The sequence below is a fragment of the Salvelinus sp. IW2-2015 genome, linkage group LG18 (genome assembly GCF_002910315.2).
Source record: "Salvelinus sp. IW2-2015 linkage group LG18, ASM291031v2, whole genome shotgun sequence".
Taxonomy (NCBI): domain Eukaryota; kingdom Metazoa; phylum Chordata; class Actinopteri; order Salmoniformes; family Salmonidae; genus Salvelinus; species Salvelinus sp. IW2-2015.
The window spans coordinates 59,655,142-59,675,029 of NC_036858.1; the positions used below are offsets into that span (position 1 = coordinate 59,655,142).

At 41.0% G+C, this 19,888-nt stretch overlaps 1 protein-coding gene across 3 annotated transcripts in view; it reads right to left on the reverse strand.

Annotated features, from left to right (window-relative positions):
* The window catches only part of LOC111978374 (calcium-activated potassium channel subunit alpha-1a), a 223,622-nt gene that overhangs the window by 14,559 nt on the left and 189,175 nt on the right, over positions 1-19,888 (reverse strand). For all 3 annotated transcript variants that reach the window (XM_024008405.3, XM_024008407.3, XM_024008403.3), the window contains 4 exons: positions 6,363-6,486; positions 5,572-5,796; positions 4,962-5,154; positions 3,665-3,781 (listed from right to left, as the gene is read on the reverse strand). In XM_024008405.3, coding sequence (XP_023864173.1) covers positions 3,665-3,781; positions 4,962-5,154; positions 5,572-5,796; positions 6,363-6,486 — 659 coding nt within the window. The remainder of the gene's footprint in view (positions 1-3,664; positions 3,782-4,961; positions 5,155-5,571; positions 5,797-6,362; positions 6,487-19,888) is intronic.

Genomic DNA, 19,888 nt, shown 5'->3' on the forward strand with positions numbered 1-19,888 from the left:
ATTCAAATCATTGTTGTACTTGGAGAAGATCTTAATCTTTATAGGCATCCTTGATGAAACCAAACATACACCGAGTGTAGAAAACATTAGGTACACCTTCTAATATTGAGTTGCACCCCCTTTTGCCCTCAGAACAGCCTCAATTCTTTGGGCCATCTACAAGGTGTCTCTACAAGGTGTCGAAAGCGTTCCACAGGCATGCTGGCCCATGTGACTCCAATGCTTGCCACAGTTGTGTCTAGTTGGCTGGATATCCTTTGGGTGGTGGACCATTCTTGATACACACAAGAAACTGTTGAGCGTGAAAGACCCAGTACCGTTGCAGATCTTGACACACTKAAACCGGTGCGCCTGGCACCTTCTACCATTCACCYTTCAAAGGTACTTAAATATTTTTTTCTTGCCGATTCAACCTCTGAATGTCACACAAACACAATCCATGTCTCAATTGTCCCAAGGCTTAAAAATCCTTCTTTAACTTTTTATTGCAGTGGGCTAAATCAGGGTCAAATAATTTATTGGTAGTCTTAAACAAAATGGATTAAATAAAATAAAAAATCCTCTTGAATCTACACACAATACCRCATAATGACAAAGTGAAAACAGGGTTTAAAAAATGTTTGCAAATCTATTACAAATAAAAAACAGAAATACCTTATTTACATAAGTATGCAGACCCTTTGCTATGAGACWCGAAATTGAGCTCAGGTGCATCCTGTTTCCATTGATCATCCTTGAGATTTTTCTACAACTTGATTAGAGTCCACCTGTGGTAAATTCAATTGACTGGACATGATTTGGAAAGGAACACACCTGTCTATATAAGGTCCCACTGTTGACAGTACATGTCAGAGCAAAAACCAAGCCATGAGGTTGAAGGAATTGTCCGTAGAGCTCCGAGACAGGATTGTGTCGAGGCACAGATCTGGGGAAGGGTACCAAAAAATGTCTTTAGCATTGAAGGTCCACAAGAACACAGCTGCATCATTCTTAAATGGAAGAAGTTTGGAACCACCAAGACTCTTCCTAGAGCTGGCCGTCCGGCCAAACTGAGCAGTCGGGGGAGAAGGGCCTTCGTCATGGAGGTGACCAAGAACCTGATGGTCACTCTGACCGAGCTCTAGAGTTCCTCTGTGGGGATGGGAGAACCTTCCAGAAGGACAACCATCTCTGCAGCACTCCCCCAATGTACATTACAGAAGACTGAAATATAACAAAACCGTTTGACATAGAAACACTGGATTTTTGGTGTAAAAATCAATAAATGTTTATTAATTATGAAAAATAGTAATAACATTCCACCCATGATGCCACTAGAGGGCGCTTTGGTCATTTGACTGCAGGAAAGGTTTATCCTGTCTCCACCCCTTCATCTACACTGTGGATTTAACAAATTACATCATTAAGCAATCATAGCTTTCACCTGGATTCACCTGGTCATGGAAAAAGCAGGTGTTCCTAATATTTTGTAAACTCAGTGTATATTGAATCTGTGAGTATTGTCTCTGGTTGGATTTGTGGTCAGCTCTTACAACCCATATCCAGGCCATTCATGCATTCATGAATTCATGCATATTTAAAGCCTCAAGCTTTGAAATTCAACGCAAACAATCCTCAATAGATTAAATATATAGTATTAACGACACCAATAAGATATCGTTTTGTCTTGTAAATATAGCTATAGTTCCAACTATATCTACACTGAACAAAAGTATAAAAGCAGCATACAACAATTTCATTGATTTTACTGAGTTACAGTTCATATGAGGTTATCAGTCAATTTAAATTAATTCATTTGGACCTAATATATGGATTTCATATGACTGGGAATACAGATATGCATCTGTTGGTCACAGATACCGTAAAAAAAAATGGGCCTCACAATGGGCCTCAGGATTTCTTCACTGTTTTCTTGTGCATTCAAATTGCCATCCATGAAATACAATTGGGTTCGTTGTCTGTAGCATATGCCTGCTCATACCATAACCCCACCGCTACCATGGGGCACTCTGTTCACAATGTTGACATCAGCAAACTGCTTCCCCACAAGATGCCATAAACGTGGTCTGCAGTTGTAAGGCCGGATGGACGTACTGCCAATTCTCTAAAACGACGTTGGAGGCAGCTTATGGTAGAGAAATGAACATTCAATTCTCTTGCAACAGCTCTCTTGGACATTCCTGCAGTCAGCATGCCAATTGCATGCTCCCTCAAAACTTGAGACATATGTGGCACTGTGTTGTGTCAAAACTACACATTTTTGAGAGGCCTTTTATTGTCCCCAGTACAAGGTGCACCTGAATAATGATCATGCTGTTTAATCAGGTTCTTGATATGCCACACCTGTCATGTGGATGGATTATCTTGGCAAAGAAAAAATGCTCACTGACAGGGATGTAAACAAATGTATGCACAACATTTGAGAGAAATAAGCTTTTTGTGCCTATGGAACATTTCTGGGATCTTTTATTTCAGGTCATGAAACATGCGATCAACACTTACCGTGTGGCGTTTATATTTTTGTTCAGGGTATTCCTTTAAAAAGTCTTGTTACATACTTTTCACTGCCCAAAACTATGTCAATTTTTTTTTACATGCCTTTGACCACAAAAAGCACAAAGCTTTTAAAAAAGAAAGTATTGATGTTGAGTTTTGTTTCAGAAGTGTTACTTCTATCAGACACTTCCAGCTGGGTGCGAAAATAAACGTCAGTCAGATTTGACGAGTCAGATGAAAGGAAGGAGGTCATTGGCCAGAGGATATGATCTATGAAGAACTAAGATGCTACTTTGGAAACAGCCACAAGGACTTGTATTGGGATGAAAGGTCCTTGTGATTCTCAGAAAAGAGAAAGAAAAGAACAGGCGCATGAAGAAAGGAAGAAAAAAATAGGCCAAAACAGTGAATTGCAACAAAAGAACCCAGAGTAACATAGTACAATGTGCTCAAAGTGATACCATGGGAATGAACCAGACTAGGGCTACYTCCCAAATGTCACCCTGTTCCCTACATAGTGCACTACTTTTGACCAAGGCACAGGGCCCTGGTCAAAAGTAATGCACTACATAAGTAATAGGGTGCCATTTGGGAAGCACCCACAGCCTCTTGGGCCAGGCAGGACGAGAAATCAAAAGGAAGCTTGATGGAGGAGGAGGCGGCTGTAGAGCAACACTGAGGCAGTAGCTTCTTACCCAGCTCTGTTATTATTTGTATGTTGATCCCACTGCTTTTATCCTGACTGAATGAAACCACAGGCAGGACTTTGCCTGCTGTTTTTGATAATGTTGCTACAGACAAGTGTTAGGGAGAAATAGTTACGTGATGAAGCATGTTCAAGAGGTTATTAAGATTAGATGAATGTATTAGTCATGAATGGTTAAAAACATGAAAATCATCTTCAGAATGTTAGAGAGCAGCAATTGACTGAGGAATTATGTTCTGTTTGGTTTTGGTTGGTTGTCATCGTCAAAACCTGAAACATTCTTACTATAGATTAGATTAGAAAATGTTTCATATTCTCAATGAGGCAATMCATTTTGGTGCTTTTTCGTCAATCATTACAAAAAAGTATTAATATAATTACATGAAACTTTTCCTTTTCACACATTTCACCCTCCTAAAAGAGTTTGTCAAAGTGACATTTCATTCATACCTGCTGACATACCTAGTTCAGTGATGATGGGGATGTTGGCTCCTGTTGTGATGGAAGCCTGTCGGACCAACCCCCCATGAAGTGGACTGTTTTCAGGAGAGGACCTGTCCATGCCTGGAGGAGTGAAACCTGCATGGAAAGATATATAGACGTTAATGACTGCCTATGACATATATTAAAAGGCTGTATGTAGCTGTTATGAAGGCTTTATAAATGCGTACATTGTGGGTTACTACAAAACACATTCCTGCTATGTAGCACTGTTGTTCTGCCCCTGAGCAAGGCATTTAACCCCATTGTTCCACGGCGCCGATGACGTGGGTGTAGATTAAGGCAGCCCTCCGCACCTCTCTGATTCAGCGGGGTTGGGCTAAATGCGTAAAAAACATTTTGGTTGAATGCATTTAGCTGCGCAACTGACTAGGTATCCCCCTTTCCCTTTACTTATCTATTATCTGAGGAAGGTATATCAGTAGAAAGGAACAAATAATGATTTATTTATAATAAGTTGATATATATTTTAGCCATTCTTTGTCACATTCAAATAATTTGTAGTAAGACAATATTACACAATGTTGAGTGTAATATTCTTGAGAGGTCCCTCCATCCATCCCTAAAACATAACAAATGTTACATTTTGTTTCCATTAAAGCCACGAAATAATAAAACAAGTGACGTGAGATTGACTTGACATCTCTTGCTTTCCTCAAACTGACAAGTAAACACATTCATTCAGTGATGCTGTATGCATTATACATGGTCCTTGTTTTGACATCTGTGTCTTGCTGCTGACTACGGAAAACCGCTAGGTCATACAAGTATTAGAGACACAACCAAAGTGCACAGAAATGTATTTTCAGGTCAAGAGGTCTCATTTACATTACATTCAATGCCAGGGAGTGGCAGGCCATTACTGAAGACCATCTCACTCCACTGCCACTCCTCACACGAGAATTGTTTGATATAATATTGATAAATGATCTGCTATAAAAAATATATAGAAATTGTCAGATTGATTACATATGAATAATAATAATAATTCTTATTATTCATTTGCATTTTAATCTACAAACAAATACACATTTAATTGACTTTGCTTCCTCAAGTAAGGCTTTATGCCAGAATAATGCCAGATTATCACCAATTACATTATGAAGAAACCAACCAGTAGCTAACTAGTCATTGAAGAACATGAATCACCAGGCTTTCCTGTCAAACACACCCGGTCAGGGATATTCTTCCTGCCAGGGCCTGTCCCCTCTGGGCAGAGCACTGAACTATGATAGGCCAACTCCTTCCCCTTGCTTACCTTGGGAGTTAGCCTGCAAGACCCCGATGCTGTCGTCAAACTGCATGGACTTGATGTTGAGTGACGCCAGGATGCATTCCTTGTCCTGCAGTGACGCGTCGTCAATATTGTTCTGATTGGCCGARAGGATGACACACATGTCACAGAGGTTGATATTGACAGCCCTCAGATCGGCCCGGCTTAATGGTGTGCCCTGTGAAATATGAATATAAGATGAACAAACATTATTCTATAATAAATGATAATAGTAGAGATGTGATGGTGTGCCCTGTGACAGGAGAGGGATACAAATGTGAAAAAGTTATTCTATACACTGTAAAACATTTCCTGTACTTTTTACAGTAAATTACTGGCAGCACAGTAATCTGTTACAGTGTAATAACTTATACAACACTGTAGTTGAACAAAGCCAAAATGTAAAGGTATATACAGCTATATAACATTAAACAAAGATAGTCATTGTACAAAGTGTGAATGGTCACGTCATATCGCTGAGTCTCAGTTTCAGTTATTTAACTCTGTTTCAATTAACTCATATTCCTTTTGTGTCTTTCTTCTGGAGGAAAACAAACTGACATCAATTTTCAAAATGTGATTTAGCTCTACTCACAGGTAAAATGGAGACTTTGGGGAAGTTGTGAAGGGTCTCCCATTCCCTCTTCAGGTACTCCAGAGAACCCACGAACACGATGGGTTTCAGCTCGTGGTAGTGGAAGTTGCTAGCTCTCAGAGGCATCACAAGGTTCCTTAGGCCCACCAAAGCCGACTTCGCGTCTCCAAATATACAGACGACCACGTGGCCGCTTAGGACAGTCATGGCAGCTTCACTTCTGGTCTGAGACAGGGAAACAAATCCAGTGACATAATATAATTCAAGCCTTATAAAAGGACATTAGAAAGGCTCTTACTTATAACAAGTAATAAAGCATTATACCTGCAGGCTGCAAATTACTAACCAATGCTATCCTTATTCAGTTCAGTTATTCTGAACAAAGTGTCCCTTGAAATTATTATTCACCTACTGACTGTAATATAGTATCTATTAGATTGTAATTTGCCATTTCTAATACAGCATATTGGTATAAGAAATGTCCTATACACAGGACTCCCCCATGGAGCAAATGGCATGCCAACCACCTCATTACAATGTGTTTAACTGCCCTTTTGTGACACGACACGTCTGTCGCGGGAGAGGACCGTGTCACCGGATACGTTCCAAATAACACCCTATTCCCTTTATAGTTGACTACTTTTGACCAGGACCCACAGAAAACCCATAGATCTCAGGTAAAAAGTAGTGCACTATATAGGAAATAGAGTGACATTTGGGACACAGCCACTGATGAATGACCCCCTCAGCGGGGGGGAGTATGGAGAAGCGTGAGGGAGTGAGGTACCCACCAAGATGACCTTCTCGATGTCTTTGGACTGGCACCAGTGGAACATCCCTGTGGAGTCGTACTTCTTCACGTTCATGTCCATGTTCTCAATCTGTTCGTTCCCCGGCATGAGGAGAGGGTCATGCCTAATCAAACAAAAGAAGGAGGGAGGGAGGAGAGAGATGAGGGAGGAGAGAAATGGAAGGATAAGAGATAGACCTGGAGGGAGGATTGAAAGCTTGTCGTCGTTGTGTCGTTTTAAAACGTAATGAACTGGCGCGTGGTCGGCAGCCGCTGGTCAATATTTGAACATCAAGATGAAAGGCAATAAATTGTTGAGCAATATTTACATGCGGTCGTATAACCTGAAAGTTGGCGAGACATATTTATCTGGTTTATATTTCAGCTCAGCAGATGGAGGTTGTCACGACTTCCGCCGAAGTCGGTCCCTCTCCTTGTTTGGACGGTGTTCGGCGGTCGACGTCACCCATCTTCTAGCCATCATTGATCCATTTTTCATTTTCCATTGGTTTTGTCTTGTCTTCCTACATACCTGGTTCCAATCCCATCAATTACATGTTGTGTATTTAACCCTCTGTTTCCCCTCATGAGATTGTTTGTTGTATGTAGGTGTGTATTGTTAATTCTGGTGTGCGACGGGTTTTGCACCCTCTATTTGTTATGTTGTATACTTTGGTTTTCGGAGGTTTTGATGTTTATTAAACAGCTCKGTTTTTACCAAGTTTATTCTCCTGCGCCTGACTTCCCTGCCACCAGCACGCACCACATTACAGAGGTATAGTATATCATGCTTACAAGCTAGAGATAAAGAACATCAGGATACTAAAGGATGTTTTGTCTACATGTCAGAAAAGCATATTTCAGATCAGGGAACCTGACTGCTGCTGTCACAGTTCCAAAAGTGGTGAGTGAAGGAGTCAGGCGCAGAGAGCAGGGTAGTTCAGAAAGGACGTGGATTTAATATTCCAAAATTATCAGAGAGACGGTCACGCCACACACACAAGGGCGCGTAAAGTCCCAGTCCAAAACAAACAGGACTAAATTGAATCGGAACAGACACCACAAGAATGAAATGAAACACCACAAACAGAAAAACAAGCCCGCACAAAAGTCGGCGGGCCAACTGGGTTTAAATAGCCCACAATCAAACCTAAACACAAAACAGGTGCAACAAATCAGACAAAACTAAATGAAACAGAAAAGGGGATCGGTGGAAGCTAGTAGGCCGGAGACGACGACCGCCGAGCGCCGCCCGAACGGGAAGAGGCACCATCTACGGCGGGATTCGTGACAGCTGCTTACAGTATGAACAGTGCCTTCAGAAAGTATTCACACGCCTTGACTTTTCCCACATTTTGTTGTGTTACAACCTGAATTTAAAATATATTAAATTGACATTTTGTGTCACTGGTCTACACACAATACACCATAATGTCAAAGGGGAATTATGTTTTTAATAAAAAATGGAAAGCTGAAATGTCTTGAGTCAATAAGTATTCAACCCATTTGTTATGGCAAGACTAAATAAGTTCTGGAGTAAACATTTGCTTAACAAGTCACATAATAAATTGCATGGACTCACTCTGTGTGGAATAATAGTGTTTAACATGATTTTTGAATGACTACCTCATCTCTGTACTCAACACATACAATTATCTGTCAAGCAGTGCATTTCAAACACAGATTCAACTACAAAGAGCAGGGAGGTTTTCCAATGCACCTATTGGTAGATGGGTAAAAACAAAAAACACAGACATTGAATATTCTTTTGAGCATGGTGCAGTTATTAATTACACTTTGAATGGTGTATCAATACACCCAGTCACTACAAAGATACAGGCGTCTTTCCTAACTCAGTTGTCAGAGAGGAAGGAAACCACGCAGAGATTTCACCATGAGACCAATGGTGACTTTAAAACTTCTTACGGCTAGGGGGCAGTATTTGGAAGTTTGAATGAATGAGGTGCCCAAAGTAAACTGCCTGTTACTCAGGCCCAGAAGCTAGGATATGCATATAATTGGTAGTATTGGATAGAAAACACTCTAAAGTGTTAAAATATAATGTCTGTGAGTATAACAGAACTGATATAGCAGGCGAAAACCCGAGGAGAATCCATCCGAAATGCTTTTGTTTTGAGGTGACACCATTTAAAATGCCTGTCTATGGGAAAATCAAAGGACTACCTCCCAGATTGTAGTTCCTAGGGCTTCCAGTAGATGTCAACAGTCTTTAGAAAGAGTTTCAGGCTTGTTTTTTGAAAAATGAGCTAGAATTTGTAGTTTTTCTAGGTGGCTCCCATTTTGGCTGTAGTATTGTGGAGCGCGTGGATGAGAGCGTGCACTTCGTTATTTATCTCCGGTAATGAACATACTATTCTCCGTCTTAACTTTTACTTGGTACTCATCCCGGATCCGGGAGCACCCCCACAGTAAAAAAGCTGACTAACATAGCCTAGCATAGCGTCACAAGTAAATACAAGCATCTAAATATCATTAAATCACAAGTCCAAGACACCAGATGAAAGATACAGATCTTGTGAATCCAGCCATCATTTCTGATTTTTAAAATGTTTTACAGGGAAGACACAATATGTAAATCTATTAGCTAACCACGTTAGCAAAAGACACCACTTTTTTTACTCCACCAGTTTTTTACTCCATCAGTAGCTATCACTAATTCGACTAAATAAAGATATATATAGCCACTAACCAAGAAACAACTTCATAAGATGACAGTCTGATAACATATTTATGGTATAGGATATGTTTTTTTAGAAAAATGTGCATATTTCAGGTATAAATCACAGTTTTACATTGCAGCTGCAATCTGAAATAGCGTTGGAAGCAGCCGGAATAATTACAGAGACCGACGTCAATTACCAAAATACTCATCCTAAAACATTTCTGAAAAATACACAGCCTACAGCAATTGAAAGACACAGATCTTGTGAATCCAGACAATATTTCAGATTTTCTAAGTGTTTTACAGCGAAAACACAATATATCGTTATATTAGCATACCACATGAGCTAACATCACKCCAGCATTGAWTCAAGGCAAAAYGBGCGATAACGTTATCYCCACCAAAATATATWKATTTTTTCACTAACCTTCTCAGAATTCTTCAGATGACAGTCCTGTAACATCATATTACACAATGCATATAGAGTTTGTTCGAAAATMTGCATATTTAGCARCACAAATCGTGGTTATGCAATGTAATCTGTCAAAACATGGCATGCATTCTGGCCGGTGCCATCTTGGAAAGGCACCTAAGTTTACGATTATTTATCGATTAGATTGACTAAAGAAATACAGGTTGGACAGCTAATGAAAGATGCATTGGTTATTGATGATTGACCGACGTCAATTAGTTATTGATGATTGTGTGCCGTGTAGATTGCAGCTGCCGTGTAGATTGCAGCAGATTGCAGCTGCAATGTAGAAACGCTGATTTAGATTTTTAAAATTTACGTTACTAGACATACATTGTGAGTTACAGCCAGACTAGTGCCGCAAAAAATGGCTGACAACTGCGTTTACATTTTTCCACATAAATACGGAATAAAATCATAAATAACTCTTACTTTTGGACGAGCTTCCATCAGTATCTTGGGCAATGTGTCCTTTGTCCAAAAGAATCGTTGCTTTGTTGTAAAACGACCTCCTCAACTTCGGAACTAGCAGCTAACGATAGCTACACGGCACACACATGCCCAAATCCTCAAACGCAATACTAAGGAAATTCAGAAAAATAGCAATATACTAGCATAAACTGATATAAATCGGTTTCAAATAACTTCGTTATGATGTTTCTAACACCTATATCGAATTAAATCACAGACGGATATATCTTTGATCAATAACGAGAGCTTTTGAGCATGCGATTCTGATGTCCTCCCTTGCGTCCTGGCGAGCGTCGAAAAGAAGGGACATCTCACTCCATTCCCTTTTATAAACTCTGAGAAACACCTAGAGACACCATTCCACTTCTCATTGGTTACTGACATCCAGGGGAAGGCGGGTGCAGTTCATGTCAAGCCATAGGGCACACACAGAGTTTTAAACTGATCCGAGATCAGAGACTATTTTTCAGAGCTTTGCATGTCCTGTTATGAGTTTCGCTGTAGAAAGAGTTCTGGTTCACCCACAGACATAATTCAAACGGTTTTAGAAACTAGAGATTGTTTTCTATCCAATAGTAATAATAATATGCATATTGTACYAGCAAGAATTGAGTACGAGGCAGTTTAATTTGGAAATGTAAAAAAATAAATAATGCTAACAGCTCCCCCTATTGACTTAAATTTGATCATTTATTTACATATTAGGGTACCTGAGTATTGATTAGAAATGTTGTTTGAATTGTTTGGACGAAGTTCATTGGTAACTTTTGGGATTCATGTGTATGCATTTCGAACGATGGAAACCGGTGGATTACTAAGTCAAGCGCGCCAACTAAACTTACTTTTTGGGGATATAAATAAGGACTTTATCGAACAAAAGGACCATTTGTCATGTAGCTGGAACCCTTGGGATTGCAAACAGAGGAAGATCTTCAAAGGAAAGTGATTTATTTTATCGCTATTTCTGACTTTTGGTGACGCCTCTGCTTGTTTGGAAAATGTTTGTAATGCTTTTGTATGCAGGGCGCTGTCCTCAGATAATCGCATGGTATGCTTTAGCCGTAAAGCCTTTTTGAAATCTGACAAAGCGGCTGGATTACCAAGAAGTTAAGCTTTTAAACGATGTAAGACACTTGTATTTTCATGAATGTTTAATATTACGAATTTTGTATTTTGAATTTCGCGCTCTGCAATTTCACCGGATGTTGGCCAGGTGGGACGCTAGCCCAAAGAGGTTTTAAAACAGTTGAATGGCTGTGATAGAACAAAATGGGGGATGGATCAAAAACACGCATCCTGTTTGCAATAAGGCACCAAAGTAAAATATGTGTCAAAGAAATTCACTTTCTGTCCTGAATACAAAGCGTTATGTTTGGGGCAAATACAACACATCACTGAGTACCATTCCACATATTTTCAAGCATGGTGGTGGCTGCATCATGTTATGGGTATGCTTGTCATCTGCAAGGACTAGGGAGTTTTTTGTTTAATAAAAATAAATGGAATAGAGCTAAGCACAGGCAAAATCCTAGAGGAAAACCTGGTTCAGTCTGCTTTCCAACAGACACTGGGAGACAAATTCGCCTTTCAGTAGGACTATAATTTAAAACGCAAGGCCAATATACACTGGAGTTGATTACCAGGATGACATTGAATGTTCTTGAGTGGCCTATTTATAGTTTTGACTTAAATCAGCTTGAAAGTCTATGACAAGACTGGAAAATGGCTGTCTAGCAATGATGAAGAACCAACTTGACAGAGCTTGATGAATTTTTTAAAGAATAATGTGCAAATATTGTACAACCCAGGTGTGCAAATCTCTCAGAGCCTTACCCAGAAAGACTCACAGCTGTAATCGCTGTCAAAGGTGATTCTAACATGTATTGACTCAGGGGTGTGAATACTTATGTAAATTAGATATTTCTTCATTTAATTTTCAATAAATGTGTAAACATTCTAAAAACATGTTTTAACTTTGTCATTATAGGCTATTGTATGTAGATGGGTGAGGGAAAAAATGTATCATCCATTTTGAATTCAGGCTTTAACACAACAAAATGTGGAATAAGTCAAGGGCTATGAATACTTTGTGAGGGCACTGTATGTGTCACAAATGGCACCCTAGTCCCTATATACTGTAGTGCACTACTTTTGACAAGAGCACTATGGGCCTTGGTCAAAAGCAGTGCACTATATAGGGAAAGGGTGCCTTTGGTTCGCACCCTCTTTCACTATTGTTAAGTGTCCTGCACTCAATATAGKACTTTACCTCTTTCGGGTTTTCACATAAGCCATCAGCAGGACTGCCCATAAAATTCCAGTTTCCATCCTCAAAACACACTCATCAATATGATATTAAAAACCTTTTAGGGGATCTGCAAACAAATCACTTTTACTCAAAGTCGAAGTCAAAGCTTTTTTATTCAAATTTTTTCCCAGACTCTTTTTTCCTGCTTATTCCTGTCATAAGTGATCAGTGGAGATGCCAACAAACTGCAGGGTCATCAGAGTGAGTGACATCAATGGTGAGGAGGAAGAAGGAAGGAGATGGCAGCAATACACTGCTTCTGGATGCCTCACAAATTGCACCCTACTCCCTATATAGTGCACTACTACCTTTGACCAAGGCCCAAGAGCCTCTGGTCAAATGGGCCTTGGTCAAAAGTCGTGCAATACATAGGGAATAGGGTGCAATTTGGGACAAACCCTCTGACTGGCATGAGCATGGACAACCAATTACGGCTTCCTTACAGCATACAGCTTCTGACGCTGCACTCCTCACGGTAAAAGCTTTAACAGACCACACTTTAAATATTTCAGCAATTTGCCCAATCATATTTGCTTTCCAAACTGAAGGTCATTAATGTTTTAGCATCTGAGCGGTGTGTGTGTCAGGACCGAACAAACCAATTTCTAGTGAGCGCGGTTATGAGCATCTGAGCTTGATGGTATCCTACACTGACCACTAAACGTTCTCCAAACAAGCGTACCTGCGGTTGTACTGTGCATGCGGTTGTACTGTGCATGCATTGACGCTAAAACAGATATGATCTTTACAGTCCTTTTGAAAACAGTTGCAATATTCAGGTTGTGGAGACAGGTTGGGGAGAAGGCCAATCGGTAGTATGAGGGTTAAAGCACATTTAATATGGGATTAATAATTGTGTTTTAGGATATAACGCCTTATCATCAAGTGCTACAGGCCTAGAAAAATAAGCATGCCTGTTGCCATGTTAATCTTTGAAAATAAAACTACTTTTAGTTCCATGTCCCTAGCTTTTGTTACAACATGGATTAGTCAAATACATTTGCCTGAAGATAATACCCTCTGAAATATACACATACTCTGTCTTCATCCTTTTAAATACTTTATATCTTTTATCAGTTAAAAGCACTGTATCTTTGATCTGTATGGACATTAGAAGAATGCCACCCTAAGGAAGGTTTTAAGTATGCATGATGGTGTCAACTGAAAGTACAATCCTTCAGGCTCCATCAGACAGGAGACCCAAAATGTCTGCCTGTGGGGGTTTAACCCAAGGCTATAGTCATAATGTCCTCTCTCTCAGGAAAGTAGTTGGATAACGCTGGCAAACGTCTAATTTAAAGAAGCAATCAGCAGTTGAAACAATAACAAAGCAAACTCCCGTCTCTGTTTTGGTAAAAAGCTGAGGGATGGGGCTAGAGAAATGTAACCACTCTAAAATTCATGGACAGAGCTATGGATGCAAGGAAAGACCATCCATGATATCAAAATTATACTTTTAACAATGTTTTGAGGATATATAGTGTTTATTTAAATGTACATTGTTTACAAACATTGGCGTAAAACAAGCTTATATTTAGGGTTCTGATGGAGTGTGACAACTAAGCTCATGAGGCATTTATTTTATTATAATCTTCAAGAATCAGTGTATATCATTAATTTATAAGTCCAAAAATGGATGAAGCAACTGCAGATTGCCCCTTTAAAATGCTTTCTACTTCTCAAACTCAAATCTGTCAGGAGAACTCAATTCAAAACGACAATTCAAAAAGACCCAGATTTGTACATGAAAGACACAAAGGTTGTGTTTAAACAGGGTTAGTGGAAGAAAAATCTTGGTTGTTTTAGTGTAGTGCACGACTCACACTTAAATATGTGAAGATACACTATACAGTACCAGTCAAAAGTTTGGACACACCCACTCATTCAAGGGTTTTTCTTTATTTAAACTATTTTCTACATTGTAGAATAATAGCGAAGACATAAACTATGAAATAACACTTATGGAATCATGTAGTAACCAAAAAAGTGTTCTTCAAAGTAGCCAGCCTTTGCCTTGATGACAGCTTTGCACACTCTTGACATTCTCTCAACCAGCTCCATGAGGTAGTCACCTAGAATGCATTTCACTTAACAGGTGTGCCTTGTTAAAAGTACATTTGTGGAATTTCTTTCCTTCTTAATGCATTTGAGCCAATCAGTTGTGTTGTGACCAAGTCCATATTATGGCAAGAACAGCTCAAAGAAGCAAAGACAAATGACAGTCTATCATTACTTTAAGACATGAAGGTCAGTCAATCCGGAAAATGTAAAGAAGTGCAGTCACAAAAACCATCAAGGGCTATGATGAAACTGGATCTCATGAGGACTGCCACAGGAAAGGAAGACCCAGAGTTACCTCTGCTGCAGAGGATAAGTTCATTAGAATTACCAGCCTAGGGCCTCCCGAGTGGCGCAGTGGTCTAATGCCACTAGAGATCCTGGTTCCAGTCCAGGCTCTGTTGAAGCCGGCCACGACCGGGAGACCCAATTTTGTCCATTCGCGCACTAGCGACTCCTGTGGTGGGCCGGGTGCAGTGCATGCTGACATGGTCACCAGGTGTATGGTGTTTCCTCTGACACATTGGCGCGGCTGGCTTCCGGGTTAATCGGGCATTGTGTCAAGAAGCAGTGTGTCTTGGCTGGGTTGTGTTTCGGAGGACGCACAGCTCTCGACCTTCACCTCACCTGAGTCCGTACGGGATTTTCAGTGATGGGAAAAGACTGTAACTACCAATTGGATACCACGAAATTGGYGAGAAAAAGGGGTACAAATTAATATATAAAGAGTTACCAGCCTCAGCATTTGCAGCCCAAATGAATGCTTCACAGAGCTCAAGTAACAGACACATCTCAACAACAACTGTTCAGAGGAGACTGCGTGAATCAGGCCTTCATGGTCGAACTGCAAAGAAGAAACAACTCATAAAGGACACCAATAAGAAGAAGAGACTTGCGGCCTCCCGGGTGGCGCAGTGGACTAGGGCACTGCATCGCAGCGCTAGCRGCGCCACCAGAGACTCTGGGTTCGCGCCCAGGCTCTGTCTTGACCGGGAGGTCCGTGGGGCGACGCACAATTGGCCTAGCGTCGTCCGGGTTAGGGAGGGTTTGGCCGGTAGGGATATCCTTGTCTCATCGCGCACCAGCGCACCAGCCGGGCGCAGTGCGCGCTAACCAAGGGAGCCAGGTGCACGGTGTTTCCTCCGACACATTGGGGTGGCTGGCTTCCGGGTTGGAGGCGCGCTGTGTTAAGAAGCAGTGCGGCTTGGTTGGGTTGTGTTTCGGAGGACGCATGGCTTTCGACCTTCGTCTCTCCCGAGCCCGTACGGGAGTTGTAGCGATGAGACAAGATAGTAATTACTAGCAATTGGATACCACGAAAAGGGGGTAAAATTTGAATTGAAAAAAAAAAACACACAAAAAAAGGAGAAGAGACTTGCTTGGGCCAAGAAACACGAGCAATGGACATTAGACCGGTGGAAATCTGTCAAAATTTGAGATTTTTGGTTCCAACCGCCGTGTCTTTGTGAGACGCAGAGTAGGTGAACGGATTATCTCCACATGTCTGGTTCCCACCGTGAAGCATGGATGAGGAGGTTTGGGGGTGCTTTGCTGTGATTTATTTATAATTCAAGGCACACTTAACCAGCATGGCTACCACAGGATTCTGCAGCGATACGCCATCCCATCTGGTTTGCGCTTAGTGGGATTATCATTTGTTTTTCAACAGGACAATGACCTATTGGCTATTTGACCAAGAAGGATAGTGATGGAGTGCTGCATCAGATAGCCTGGCCTCCACAATCAACCAACCTCAGCCCAATTGAGATGGTTTGGGATGAGTTGGACCGCAGGATGAAGGAAAAACAGCCAACAAGAGCTCAGCATATGTGGGAACTCCTTCAAGACTGAAAAGCATTCCAGGTGAAGGTAGTTGAGAGAATGCCAAGAGTGTGCAAAGCTATCATCAAGGCAAAGGGTGGCTACTTTGAAGAATCAGAGTGGCGCAGCGGTTTTACATTATTCTACAATGTAGAAAATAGTAAAAATAAAGAAAAACCCTTGAATGAGTAAGTGTGTCCAAACTTTTTCCAGGTACTGTATATACAAAAGTATGTGGACACCCCTTCAAATTAGTGGATTCGGCTATTTCAGCCACACCCTATGCTGACAGGTGTATAAAATCGAGCACACAGCCATGCAATCTCCATAGACAAACATTGGCAGTAGAATGGCCTTACTGAAGAGCTCAGTGACTTTCACCGTGGCACTGTCATAGGACGCCACCTTCCAACAAGTCAGTTTTTACATTTCTGCCATGCTAGAGCTACCCCCGTACACAAAGCGTGGTCCATACAGAAACGGTTTGTTGAGATCAGTGAGGAAGAACTTGACTGGCTTGCACAGATCCCTGACCTCAACCCCATCGAACACCTTTGGTGTCCAACATCAGTGTCCAACCCCACTAATGCTCTTGTGGCTGAGTAGAAGCAAGTCCCCGCAGCAATGTTTCAACATGTAGCGGAAAGCATTCCTAGAAGAGTGGAGGCTGTTATAACAGCAAAGTGTGGACCAACTCCATACTAATGCCAAGCATTTTGGAATGAGATGTTCGACGAGCAGGTGTCCACATAATTTTGGTCATGTAGTGTATGTTGAACAGATCATTTTAAGAGAATAACATTTATGAAATATGCCAAGTTCTCACAATGGTTGATCATCAGAAACAACCACTTCTATTAGCAATTGGCTATCTCAATTTATTTTATCATTTATTCTCAGTAGTTGCCTGCATGTGGATATACCTCTAGTTCAAAGTATAAACCATTAGCTCCTTCATATGTACATTTTGGCTGGGCTGATCTAACATTATCAATTTACCTTATACATTTTTTTATTTTACCAGGCAGGTCAATTAAGAACAAATTCTTATTTACAATGACGACCTGACATGTTGTGTTCTTAATAATCTGTAGGAAGTTGAAAGGAAGACCAGAACAGGTGCTAATAAGAGTGAAAGCATTTAGTGCTTTTACACCCAGCTAAATATTTCATTACGAGCTGCATGTTTCACCACTCACTCAGTGGAGGCCTGTCACTTCAATCTCCACTCCCCACCATGACTGGTGATTGAGGCAGAGACTGTCTGCCAAGAGAGCTATCTCTCACAGTCTCACAGACACACTACGTGCGTTCCAAATGGCACTCTATTCCCTATATATAGTGCGTTACCTTTGACCAGGGCCCATGAGGCTCTGATCATTAGTAGTGCACTATGTAGGGAATAAGGTGCCATTTGGGAAGCAAACACTGTCAACCATGACGGCCTGGCTGCCTGTCACTAGCCTACACCGCCACTCACCTCAGCCGCGATGTACCCAACATGACATGTGTGTCACGGTGCAGACGGGTATAAGCAAATGCTTTGTGACTTTCCACAATTAGATGTGTCTCATGGCCCATCAAGAGGTATGGAAATGGTGTTAATTTCAGCGAGGAGGAAATCGTCAAGGAGGATAGTGGAAGAGGAGGTGAGGTGTGGCTTGTTACTTCAGTGACATGTCACGTTCTCTCTATGCCATCATCAGGAGATGACTATATCACCATGTCTACGTCCCAAATGGCACCCTATTCCCTACATAGTGTGTTACTTTTGACCAAAATGAAGGGCACTTTGTACTTAGGAAATAGGGTTCCATCTGAGACGCATCCTATATCTCCTAGTATCTCCACAGCTGATTGCTTTAATCAACACATACTGTAGGCTATGGGTTTAATTATTTACACTGTGTAGATTTAGCAGAGTTGAAATCTTTATGAATGCCATAGGTTTCAGATCCATCCGTGAACCAAGAAAATTTTGGGGTGTTTTTTTTTTACATTCTAATTAGTAATATTTCTCCTGCCTAGCTTGTAAGCCTATCACAGTGATGGATTAATTTAGATTCACTTTCAACATGAAAGATAATACATCAGTAGCGTATAAAATCAATGAATTCTAGAGCATAGGAGTTGACAGCTCAACTGAGAAGAAACTCTGCTAGAAGCTGGGCATTTTATTTGTGTCAAATTTCCTCTTCCAGCATTCCCTTTAGTAAGAGTAATGTAGCTACAGCAGCTCCTAGCTGTGGGTGAACACTCACTCTGTCCCGCTCCACTCCAGCAGGCAATGAAAGCAGGCGATGGCTTTGAAAATGCTCCCCCCATCATACAAACTGACAAAGGCATGCTTTTCAAAAACCCACAGCCAATCTGTTGATCATTACTTATTTACAGAGGCCGTGGGGCCCCCAGGTCCTGTAGAAAACACATTTGATATAGTATACATAACCAGATGGGGTTTTTTCTCCGCTTGTAGAAATAAAGTATCCCTGAGGCTAACCCAAACAATCCCCCCTTCTCCACAGCGCATACAGCCAGGCAGTCAGGCGATGCACCGTGTAGCTCTTAAAAGTAGTTCATATATGAAGGATCAGATCCACCTGTATATCCAGCAGTATTAACATGACTAACAGAGGAGGAGAATACGATAGGATAAACTTCAATGTCCCCGAGGGGGAAATTGGCTTAGACACACAGTACTGCTGTATACAAAATAAACACTGTACATTACACACTTTGGTGTGAGTCTGGTGCGTTAGCGTCCGTTTAGCTAAGGGCTATAACATGAAAAGGCCTTAGTCTGAGTAACATTACAGATCCCCAGGTCTTCAACTACCTTCCCAGGAGCCAGGGAAACCTCCTAAAGTGGTACTGTAAAGCTCTGACACCACTTTGAAGCAAATCAAAAGAGGGCAAATGCCTGCTAAGAAAAATGTCCAGTCAAACAGATCAACGAAAACATGTGTAKATTATGTGACAAACAGGGACACTCCTTAGTTTTCTGCACAAAGGTGATTTCCTCATGTAAGAGGGTGAACAAATGTTTGTGGGTAACTGTAAAGTGTAGTATTATTATAACGTGCTCGGAAGTACCTTCAATTCAACTTACTGTTACACAAGTATATAGAGTAGTAATATACAGTAGAATTCCATCATGTTTTATACAGAGAGGTTTGGAGTTGTTCCATACACTGCTGCGCGACTTCTCTCTGACCTGGTTCATCTATTACCTTTCCCCTTTAATGATAAGGATTCTTCTATTCCCTCTAATGGCCTCATGTGTTGAATAACAGTCCCTATCACCCGTCAAAATCAATAAACACTCATTTAATTCCATGGGACAAGATAAAAGCAAGGTAGCATTTGATTTTCAGTTTGGATGGTGATGGTGCACATCACTCGTGGCCTTATGAACCAAAAATAGAACTCAAAGGGATCGCTACAATAGAGGAGTAGCCCCAGGCGATAGAACCACAGGAGCCTTTCTGATTGGTTGGTGATGTCATTAGTGTCACTGCTGTTTAAAGGCTCCAGTATATGTGGATGGGACAAGGAGGGTGACAGTTGAGGCCTTAAAACTAGAGTATTTCTCAAACAGATTATCATGGTCGGTCCGTCTGTTCCTCTCATTAAATAACTATTGAAGCTCTATGTGTCATTAACCGCTGATGACAGAGTAAAACAGAGTAAAAATGCTTCTGCGTTAGAGAGTTC